Here is a 12,066-nt window from a genome sequence, read left to right on the forward strand (position 1 = left end):
AATACATTTCCTTTTCTAAAGCAAACACTCCAAAACAAACAAACAAACAAACAAAAACTAATATTTCAGGAAATGATTACAATCAAGCTCCACCCCAATCAAGATAGCAGAGGTGATATGCTTCAGGGCCTGATACCCCCACAGAAGCTTTAAACCACCACAAGAACTGGCAGAAACATGTTTCTCAAAGTAAACAGATAAAGGACTGCAGTAACAGGGCTAGCGCTGAATCCAAAAAAAAAAAAGGATAGGAACTCATGGTACCCTAGCTGGCCCCTCCTCCACTCCTCACCACATTTGCACAGAACCAGCACAGGCTCCCAGTGTGGAATCCCTGGTCCCGGTTCCTGAGAGTGCACAGTAACCCCTGAGCACATATTGGAAGCATGCATGTTTGCCCCAATCTGGTTGTAGTCTCAGGGACTCACCTTACTAGAACTTGCCTTATGTGCAAAAGGCAGCTCAATAGCTCTCCTAAACAATGCTGTGGGAGACAGTCAAGTGGATGGCTGGGGCAAAAGTTGCTGGCTGTAGGACATACAGTGCAGTGCCCGGGTCTGTAAGGAAACTGTTTCCGCAGGAAAAGGGGACATTCAGAACTGTGTAAATGGGGGATTCCTAGGGTCAAATGCACATACCCAGGACAAGATACAAAATGATATGCATGCACAGAAAGGATCAAGGACACTCTGCTTTGGCCTCAGGCTATTCTCTAAACTCACTGAATGGATAACCCCTGAAAGAGGGTACCCACGCAGGTCAACCTGTGAAAACTGGGAAAGGTGTTTTCCTTTGTTCCTTCTTTTGTTGTTGTTACCACCTGGCATTCAAGGAAAGCTCTGTCATATCACTAGCTGGATACAAGCTTAAAGAACAGACACCTCGGAGTCTAAATTCCAGCAATAAAGCACTGAAATATCAAAATGTCCAGGTTTCAACAAAAGACTTCAAAGCATACAAAGAAACAGGAAGTAATGGCCTAGGTAAAGAAGAAAATTAAAGCATTAGAAACCATCAACAAGGAAGGCCAGAACTGAGACATACCAGACAAAGACTTTTAAAAAATGGTCCTAAATATGCTCAGAGAGCTAAAGGAAAACATCAAAGAAGTAAAGAAAATCAGGAAAATGACAAATGAACACAAGGGGAATATCAATAGAGATGATGGAAATTATGAGAAGGAACTAAACAAAGCTGAAGACTACAGTAACAGAAATTTGAAAACTCCCAAGAAGGGTTCAATAGCAGACTGAAGCCTGGAGAGGAAAGAATCAGTGAACTTGAAGACAACTGAAATCATCCAGACTGAGGAGCAGAAGGAAGAAAAACAAAAAAAATGTACACAGCCTGAGGAACCTGTGGGATACCATCAAGTGTACCAATATAAGCACTGTGGGAATCCCAGAAGGAGAAGAAAAAGGGGCAGAGGGAATATTCAAAGAAATGATGACTGACACTTCCTAAATTTAGCAAAAGACATGAATATACAGATCAAAGGCACTCAACTAACAGGATAAACCCAAATAGACCCATGCCAGTGCATATTATAATCAAACTGTCAAATGCCAAAAATAGAGAGAGAATTCTGAAAGCCACAAGAGAGAAGCAACAAGGAAGCCTCAATACGGGTAAATGCTGATTTCTCATCAGAAGCCACAGAGACAAGAAGGCAGTAGCATGACATATTTAAAGTACTGAAAGCAAAAACCTGCCAACCAAGAACTCTATATCTGGCAAAATTGTCTTTCAAAAATGAAGGACAGAGTAAGATATTCCCAGATAAACAAAAGCTGAGGGAGTTTGTCACCACCAGACCAGCCCCCACAAGAGATGCTAAAAAGAGAGCTCTGCAGATTGAAAGGACAATAGACAATAGCTCATGGCCACATGAAGAAATAAGGATCTCCAGTAAGGTTAATGACAGGGATAAAAATAAATGTCAGTACTAATGTAATTTTGGTTTGTAACTCCACTTTTTACTTCATATAGGATCTAAAAGCAAATGAATAAAATGTAATAAGAAATCAGTGGTTTGGGACTCATAATATAAAAACACATAATTATGTGATAAGAACTACATAAAGGTAGGGGATGGTGGGACGTAGGAACATAGTTTGTGTATACTATTGAAGTTAAGTTGGTATCAAGGCAAACGAGATTGTTATGGATTTAGGATGTTAAATTTAAGACCCATGGTAACAACAAAGAAAATACTGAAGAATATGCAAGCTTACAGAACAGAAATTAGAATTCAAGTGCTATGGATGGTGGCAGGGGGAATGGGTAGTTCACGTAAAATGACTATAGCATTTCTGTTTGGGAAGTTCAGTAATGGAAGATGGTGAGGGTACCAGAACATAGCGAATGTAATTAATCCCACTGAATGGTATGCTTGGGAGTAGGCATGATAGGAAAGTTTATGTTGTACACATGTTGTTACAGTAGAAATTTTTTTGAAAAAAGAAAGAGAGAAAGCAACTAAAAAGACAATGACAATTAATGACAATACATGATCCTAAATAGGAGCTAACAGCAAGGAAAGGCTCAAAAGGACATTATAGGGACATATGAAAAAGAAGGAATATAGATGTAGGCTCTTTAACAATGCTAAATTTCTTGAGCTTTATAACTGCATTTAAGGTGGATACATAAGTGAATATCCCTGTTCTTAGGAAATGCACATGGCAGTATAAAGTGTTTAAAGGGCATGATGTATACAACCTACAGACATGTTTAGAAAATGGATTAATAGACAGATAGATGAATAGATAGACGGAATGAGAGAATGCTACATAGGTAGATAGAATGATACAGCAAATGTGGCAAAATGTAAAAATTGGTGCATCTGGGTATCTAGGGGAACAGTGGTACACTGGAGTTCTCTGTATGGGGTTTGTATTATTTTGGTAACTGTCCTGGAAGTTTAGAAGTATTTCAAAATAAAAAGTTTTAAATTAAAAAAAAAAAAACCTAATATTTTAGCCCTAATTTGAGCAAGTAAGCTAGTAAACTGGAAAAGTTGATGATTTTATAAAATAAAGCAAAAGAACAAGAAAGAACATAATATTTTCATTCTCCATATGTACATTCATTGGATCTATCCTTACAGACAAAACAAAACAAACAAACGAAAAAAAACAGAAGGCTAATAAAAAACACAGGAATGTAAAGCAAGTGTCAGTATTGGTCCTGACATTTACCCCCATATCCTTGAAATGAGACTATCCATTTAAAAACTACTTCTGAAAACAATTCCTCTTTATAAAAAAAGGAAAATTCACTGGACTACAGATTAGTATCTCCATTAAAATTTGTTTTGAAATTTCAAAACAATCTCAGTTCTCATTTAGTACAAAAAAGTAACAGAGTTTATAATAAAGATGCAACATTTTATACAGCAACAGCAACTTACATTTGAGCAGTATCTTAGAGACTCCATGAGGTAAAATAAAAATTAACTCCTTACTACAAAATTTTTTAAAAAAAGAACTGCTTTTTTTTGTGCCTTTTTTTATTAAACTTTTTTTGAGATAATTAACATGCAGCTATAAGAAATAATACAAAGAGATCCCTTGTACACTTTACCCAGTTTCCCCCAATAGTAACATCTTGCAAATCTATAGTATAATATCCCAACCAGGATATCAACATTGATACATTCAAGATATAGAACATTTCTGTCACTAAGAATCCCTCATGTTGTCCTAGAGCCATAGCCACTTGCCCCTGACCCTATCTCTCCTTAATACCTGAAACCACTAATCTGTCCTCCATTTCCATAATTTTCAAGAATGTACTATTAGTGGAATCATGCAGTATGAAACCTTTTAGAAAGGGCTTTTTTCACACAGCATCGTTCTATGGAGATTCATCCAGGCTGTTGTGTGTTTATCAACAGGTTGTTCCTTTTCATGCTGAGTAAGTAGCCCATGGTATAGAGGTACCATTTTAATTAATTACCTAAGAACTGCTTTTGATATTGAATTGGGAAAAGATTTGTGTAAACTTAAACACAGATATTCAAGAAAAGAAATGGGAATATGGTAATACTTCACATATCTAGAAGTCTTTGCTAGCTCATAGACAGTAATTCCCTGGTTCAAAACAGAAAAACAAGGAGAAAAGTTGAAAATACTTTTATTCAGCCAGAATAATACGTTATAAAATAATGCACTAAAATCTCAAGCATTTCATTATCAGATTATTTTAAATTATTTGGGAAAGATTAATCAACATAATTAGACCAGTGGGAAAAAAACAAGAGTATCTGAATGAAGAGAAAAACTTCAAGAGAACAGATGGAAAAACAGAAACAAGAGATGATGGATGCATAAATAGATGAATAGAGGGACAGATGTGTAATAAGTCAAATACAGCAAAATATTAACAATTGTAGAATCTAGGTATTCGACATACGGATGTTTGCTTGTATAATTCATTCAACTAAAGAACTGATGTATAATGAAATTCTGGGGAAAGAATAAACAATAAGAGATTCAATAAAGTTGAGAAATTATAGAAATAATAGTAATAAATAGCTTTCCTATATTCAAACAATAATTGCAAAACATAATGGGAAGAACTATCCCATTCAAAATAATAACCAAAATGATAAAACATCAAGGCAAAAATTTAACAAGAAAATGCAGAACTTATATGGGAAAACATTAAGAAATAATAGTTTTATTGGGGTTTTCAATGCACAAAATTAGTGTTTGTTCAGTCTGCTCTACTTATCTAAAAGTCATTTATTTCATTTACTTTCAATCTTTGTTTTCTAATAAATCATTTTTTATTTTTAAAAAACTTCTGAGTCAGAAAAAAAGAATTAAGTAAATGAAAATGAATCCATATTGTAGACAATGGATTCATATCCTACAAACCATTAAGGACAAGATAAATAACCCAACTGTTTTAATAGGCAAAGGAATAACAAAGATGAACCTCAAAAATATGCGCAACCAGTGGTTCTCAACCAGGGTTGACTTTGCTTCCTAAGCAACATTTGGCTAGGCATTTCTGGTTGTCACATAGTGGGAGGGTGCTAGTGGCATGTAGTGGGCTGAGGTCAGGGATGCTGCTAATTATTCTACCATGCACAGGACAGCACTCCACAAAAACAAATTATCCAGTCCAAAATGCCCACAGTGCTGAGAATGAGTAACCCATACGCTAAGGGAAAAAAGCCAGACATACAAGAATACACATTTTATGTTTCCATTTATGTGAAATTTCTAGAAAAAAAACAAAATTCTAGAGACAGCAAATCAGTGATTGCCTGGGATTGGGTACAGGAATGAGAATCAGTGCAAATGAGCAAATGAGATCTTTTGGAAGTGAGAGAAGGGTTCTAAAACTTGATTGTGGTAATGATTACACAACCATACAAATTTACTAAAACTCATTAAACAACGCATTTAAAATGGGTGAATTCTGTGGTATGTAAATTATTCCTCAACAAAGCTATTTTTTAAAAGAACAAAAGCAAACAGGAATTCCACAAAAGATGATACCCAAATGTCCACCAAGAACATTTAAAGTGCTCAACTTCTTTAGTCATTAAAGTGCTCAACTTCTTTTGTCATTAAAGTGCTCAACTTCTTCAGTCATCAGAAAAATGCAAAACAAAACCACACTCAGCAGAACGGCTAACATAAAATATTAATAATAATATTAATAACGATACCAACTGTCAACGGGGATACATAGCAACAAGAAATACCACCATACCCTGCTGATGGAGCTGCAAAGTGATACAACCACTTTGGAAGACTGGCAGTATCTTCTGAAGCTGAAAATACATACACCCTATGACCCAGAAATCCCATTCCTAGGTATATATCCAACAGAAATGAATGCATATTTGCACCAAAAGACAGGCACAAGAATACTCATAACAATCTTACTCTTAATAAATGAAAAGTGCAAACAATCCAAATGTTCATCAATTACACGAGTTGTGGTAAAATAAAATACAAAACTACAGAGCAATGAAAAAGATCAAATTATTGCTATATACAACATTATATGTGGATGAATCTCACACATATAATAGTGAGTAAAAGTCGTCATACACAAAATATACCTATATTTATATGAAATTCCAAAATATACCAATAAATTGCAGGAGTCTGGGAAAGAGAAAATAGCAGTTTTGACTAGTACAGTAACATTAAAGAGAGAAAGAAGACAGATTTAAAAATGTTTACTAGGTAGAATAACAGGCCTTGGTGATTGATTGGGTTTGGTAGGTAAAGCAGAAGGAGGTACTAAGCAGACTTCCAGACTCTGACCTGCGCAACTGGTAGATGGGAATTACTGAATGGAAACACAGGAAGTGCAAATTTGGGGCATGAGTTCATCATATTTTGGACAAGTTATTTAAAGTTTCTGTGAGATGCCCAAGTAGAAATCTCTAACAGATAGTTGGATATGAGTGTCTGGAGTTCAAAAGGGAGGTCCAGGGGTAGACATGTAAATTTTCACTGAGATGGTAATTGAAGATGGGAGAAGATGGAGTCTTATAAGAAAAAAAGGAAAACAGAAGAGGGTCAACATCCAAGCCCTGCAGACTCACAACCTTTTATACAATAGATAGGGCACTGCAGAGCTGTGTGGAATTTTTATTTTCCTCACTGAATAGTGCTGGTACAACTGGGTGTCCACATGGGAAAAAAATGAAATTGGACCCCTACCTCACAACATTAAAAAAAAGTCTATTCTAGATGGATTACAGACCCAAACATAAAAGGCAAGGCCATAATGCTTTTAGAAGATAAGACCAGGAGATTATCTTCATGACCTCAGGTTAGGATACCTTAAACATAACACAAAAAAGTATTAATTACATAAGAAAAGATTGACAAACTGGGCTACATTAAAATAGAGAATTTCCTTTTCATAAACAGATACCATACAGAGAACAAACAAACAAGAGAGAATATATTTGCAATAACCATAATCAGCAAATGGTTAAAATCCAGAATACATATATTCAAATAAATAATAGAAAGGAATCCAAAAGAAAAATGGACAAGAGACTTGAACACAAAAGAAGAAATCCAAATTACTAATAAACATGAGAATTATTATAATTAATAATCAGAGAAAGACACTTAAAAGACAGGATAGTGGCTTTCTTTAGAGGAAGAAATGGTTGGATTCAGAAAGGAGGCAGGAGGGGTTCTGGGATACTGGCAGAATTCCTTGTACTGGATGGTTAATACTTTATTATTATTTGCTAAAGGTACATATATGTCTTTTGTACTTTTTTGGTACTATATATATTGCATCTATAAAAAGACAGCATGTCCCTCAGTTGTCCTAAAAAGAATCACTCTCATCCAGCACTCAGCCAGGAGTTCAGCTTCAATTGGTTTAACAGACAAAACAGCTTTCTAGAAACGCAATCCAATATACAATTTCAGGTCATCCTGTTAAAAGCAACAGAAATCCAAAGATAAAAAATTGTGAGTGATATTACATATCTTCATTTATATGTTAAAAAATCTTATATTTAAAAGAGAAAATAAGAGAAGATTTTTCAGGCAAGAAAGTAACTCTGTTAGAATTATGCAGTGCTAGGTTGAGTAGAAAACATACAACTATATGATGGAAAATATCAAACACACAACATGATTTCCTATTTACAATTTAATCTTTGTAAAAGTTACTAATTTTTGTAAGCAAATGATAGTTATAATCAAGTTTAGAAATAGTATTCTACAGCAGAACATAAAATATAAAGATTTGATAGCTTTTTCCCCTATACAGAAGGAAGTTCTTAAATTTTAAATTTCTAGTGAATCTGGAAAACAAAAAATTTTAGAAAAAAGGCAAAACAGTTCAGGTAAATTTAAAACTTCTTTTAAAAAAATCGCTGCCTATTCCTTGGAAGCATAGGATAGTGAAATTAAAAAGAAAAGCTGCAAAAAAAAAAAAAACCATGTTCTTCAAATTATCACACTAAAACACAGTCGTCAAGCCCACAGAAACTACCCTTGACACAATTTTATTGTATTCAACCACTTGGAATAAAAATTTTCAACTGACGTCTTACCATAGGAAAAAACATTTTACTTTTTAGAAAGAGTCACAAAAGAATTAAACTACAGAGAATTAACAAGTCCACATAATCTAAAACGGTTTACTATCTTCTTAGTCCCTTTTCCTGTCCCATTCTATATCTTGCTTCTCAGAGCTCTAAATGAGTAACAGTAATTTCTACCATTTACTTAGCTCTATTTGCCTTATATATTTTATCATTTTTAATCCTCACGTAACTAAGGAGCAGGTTTTACTGATGAGAAAAAGTAAGACACAGAACCAATTAAGCAACAATTCAGGTCAAAGGCCTGCCTAAGTAAGTGAGGGAGCCAAGATGTGTTGTGACTCCAGAACTAGTGCTCATAATACTAGGCTGTTTGTATTCCATAAAAACAAGATATTTTATAGCATGAAAACTCACCATAATCAACCTACCCCTTTTCACTACAGGATTCCAGATAATTTAAGGATTTATTTTTGCCTTTCCTAACTAGCTTCATACTCACAGAATGTTAATGGATGAAAGAATCTAAACAAACGTTAAGGGAATTCTATGATTTTACATTAAGAAAACTGAGGTCGAGAAATTAGGTGTTTTATCCAAGCCCACAAACCTGGTTTGTGACAGCCAAAACTAAAATACAAAACAGTGATCTTCCCTCTGCACTAAAAGCCCTTATTACCACACAGCTAGTTATACTGCAAGCTCTTGCTAAAACTCATCACTCTACCCTCCACACAAAAACTAAAGTTTACTTCGTCAACTTTGCAGCATATCATAGTTTAAACAGCATTCACATGTAGGTAACACATGAACTTTCATTTCACCAAAAACATAAATATCTGTGCTGTATGTGCTATGGCAACAGTTGTACCCAAATGTGTATCATGATTTTGGTCCCTAGTCCTCTTGTAGAAACACAGACACATTATTATAGAAACATAAACACATAAACACACGCGACAATTTATATACTAGCCATGTGAAAAATATGTTTTGAAAGCATACAAGAGTGAATATTTCAGCCTGGGTAAATCAGATACGATAGTTAGGCAGAGCTTTGAAGAACGAGAACTGTGGGTGTGAGACGCTCCACCTGAAGCAAGGCAAAGACAGAAATGTGACAGAGCTTAGAAAGTAGGAACGTTAAAGAATGATACAAACCAGTGGTCAGAAGACCTGAGTTCAAATGTTAGCTGTGACTCTTGTAACTTTGAATAAACAATTCTGAGTCTCAGTGTCCTCATCTGTGAAATGTGGAGAACACTTGTTCACCTGCCTACCTCACAGAATTTTTGCTGGGGCCACATTATGTGAAAGTATTTAAAAACTGTCAAGTCCTAAAAGAACAACTAAAGAGACAATGACAATTAAATGCAATATGTGATCCTGGACAGGATATAATAATGCAGGAGAAAAGACTCAAAAGAACATTATTGGAACATATGAAAAAATTGGAACATAGACTGTAAGCTTTATATCAATGTTAAATTTCTCAAATTTGATAATCGTTCATAGGGTGGTTGCCCAAGGGAATATCCTCATTCTTAGAAAGTGTACATGGAAGCATTACATGTCCAAGGAGCACAATGTATATAACCTACTCTCAAATGTTCAGAAACTAGGCAGATAGATTGACAAATGATGATACAACAAATGTGGCAAAATGTTAAAATGGGTGGATCTGGGTATGGAGGGTATGATGGAGTTCTCTGTATGGGCTTTGTATTATTTTTGCAAATGTCCTGTAAGTTTGAAATTATTTCAAAATAAAAAGTTTAGAGGAAAAAAACTACAAAATCTTGCATAAACATATTTATTTATGTGTTCATGTTTAAGGAACCCTGTGGGTCCTTCGCCTCCAAACTCTGTCTCATTAAAACCTCACCGTTCAGGATGAAAACGTCTATGACATCATTTATACGCTCCACAGAAGATTGTAAATAGTTAACGTAAATGACTTCAGGTTGAAAATCCAAACCTCTTTATAGTGAAATAAATACATATAAATATGAGTATATATGTGTGTGTGTGTGCTTTAATTTCTTAAGCACTGGAGTACTGACTTCCAGCCAATGCCTACTACATATTTAGAAACTAGTACCAGATGTAGGTTTCCTTCTGGAAATTTTCTATCAAAAATTCCATTCCATATTATATGTTGTCAAGCAACCAACTCAAGAACAATGTGCAAGTAGCAATCATGTTGTTCTCATTCCAAAAGAGAGACTGGCTATGTATTAGCCATAGGTAAAACCAAATACATGCCCTGGACCCTATAAAGGGAACTGTTTTAGTGTAAGAATGCATATGAATGCAACCAATTAGTAGACAAACATTATAAAATCCACGGGAAAGTATAATGAGTTTCTGATTTTAAAATACTTAAGGGGCACAACCCGGGGCCCATTTTTTAATTAAAGAATAGCCTCATTTCCTTTAAAATTGGATAGAGTAGACTGTATAACCTTGATTCTTTAGTAAGTACTGTTTAAAGGCCCCATTTTGTTCAACCTTAAACCGGTGCTATTCCTTGGATAATAACCTAAATAAAGTTACAGTGTACGTTTACAAAGTCAAAATAAGAGGGAAGAAAACAGGAAAGGAACAACGGGAAAGAGAAACCCTCGTGCCACTCCCGCAGTGGCTGTTTTATCAAAGAAGTGCAACTTCCCGTTTTCTCTCTCTTACCTTGTACACTTTCCCAAAGGCTCCGTCGCCCAATTCCCCTATAATTTCCCAAAACTCCTCGGGATTCAGGTCCCTCTTCACATGTTCGTACTGCTTCTTCTTCTTCTCGCTCCCCAACTTGAAGATCTTACGGAAATTGAAGAAGGACATTTTGCCTCCCAACTGAGTTCCTGGCACTTAAGGACTAAAAACAACAATAAAAGGCAAAGTTTCTCCTCCCTCCTCTCTCGCGCGAGCCTAGCGGCGGCGGCGGCACCAACACCACACACCGACCAACAGAAAATCTCCCGGCTCCCGCCGCTCCGCTCCGGGGAAAGGCGGGGCGGCGACGCGGGCTCCGGTCCACGGGGGCCGGGGTGGGAGGAGAGGACGGCTCTCCCGCCGAGCCGGGTCCGTGAGGGCAGCGCGGGTGGGCTCCTCACCCCCGAACTGTCCTTTGGGGCGGCACCTGTCCAGACGCTCGCTTCCACTCGGCTCGGCCCGGCCCGGCCCGACTGGGACGCGGGTTCCAGCGGTCCGGGCGTCCGCGGCCGCCGCGACTTAGGCCCGTGTCACGGCGAGTCTCCAGGGGCGGCGGTCACTCCTGGCGACGGAAACGGCCAGCAGCCTCTGAGATGGGCAGTCGATAAGGCGAGCCCTCCAGACTTGGGCCGCGAGTCGGAGGTCTTCTCCGCAGCCGTCCGCTCCGCGTCACCTCAGCTCGAGGTGCCGCCGCCTAGTTCCCTCCCCAGCCTACACAGCCTCGGCCTGGAGCGCGCGCCGCCGATTCCGCCGACGTGCGCCCGCGTGGGGGCGTACCCTCTGGCCCCGCGCACGCGCATTCGGTACTGCACGCTGGGGGTTCTGAGCTGCTTGCCTTCGCCGCCCGGGTGAGGTGTGGACACTTCTGCTTATTCTCTGGTGGCGGTTCACCATTTGCCCTCCAAACCCCAGATCCCTGTCAGCCTACGGCTTTGGTGGAGTTACCCCCGTGGGCAGGACTCGGTTGGTTGTGCCAGCAGTCGTTGCCTCCGTTCTCGACCTGGGAAAATTTGAGATTAAGGAGTGAGAGTTTAGTAGTCAGGGTTGGGGCCCGAAAGTGAACTATTTCTCTCTCCAGCAGGCCTCAGATGCAGAGTGAGAGGGGAGTATTGTGGGAGTTTCGGCTTTGGAGAGAGAGCTTACCAGCTCTGTTACTGTGGGCAGGTAACCTCTCCGAGCCTCAGTTTCCTGATTTGTAAAATGACGATCCGAATAGTTCTTACCTGAGGGATTATGGTGAGGAGTAAAGGTCTGTAAGCCGTTTGTACGGTGGCTGCACCGTAAACGCTGAGTCTTAATTCTTGCTG

General features: G+C 37.9%; 1 protein-coding gene across 2 annotated transcripts in view; it reads right to left on the minus strand.

The window, feature by feature from the left end:
- SLK (STE20 like kinase) overlaps positions 1 to 11,780 on the minus strand; it is a 59,970-nt gene extending 48,190 nt beyond the window's left edge. The window contains exon 1 of one of the 2 annotated variants that reach the window (XM_037804379.1): positions 10,739 to 11,780. In XM_037804379.1, the coding sequence (XP_037660307.1) occupies positions 10,739 to 10,888 (150 nt within the window). In that variant the 5' untranslated portion in view covers positions 10,889 to 11,780. The remainder of the gene's footprint in view (positions 1 to 10,738) is intronic. The other variant, XM_037804380.1, reaches the window with a different exon arrangement.
- Between the last annotated feature and the right edge of the window lie 286 nt (positions 11,781 to 12,066).

Source organism: Choloepus didactylus, chromosome 15 (assembly GCF_015220235.1).
Source record: "Choloepus didactylus isolate mChoDid1 chromosome 15, mChoDid1.pri, whole genome shotgun sequence".
Classification (NCBI taxonomy): domain Eukaryota; kingdom Metazoa; phylum Chordata; class Mammalia; order Pilosa; family Megalonychidae; genus Choloepus; species Choloepus didactylus.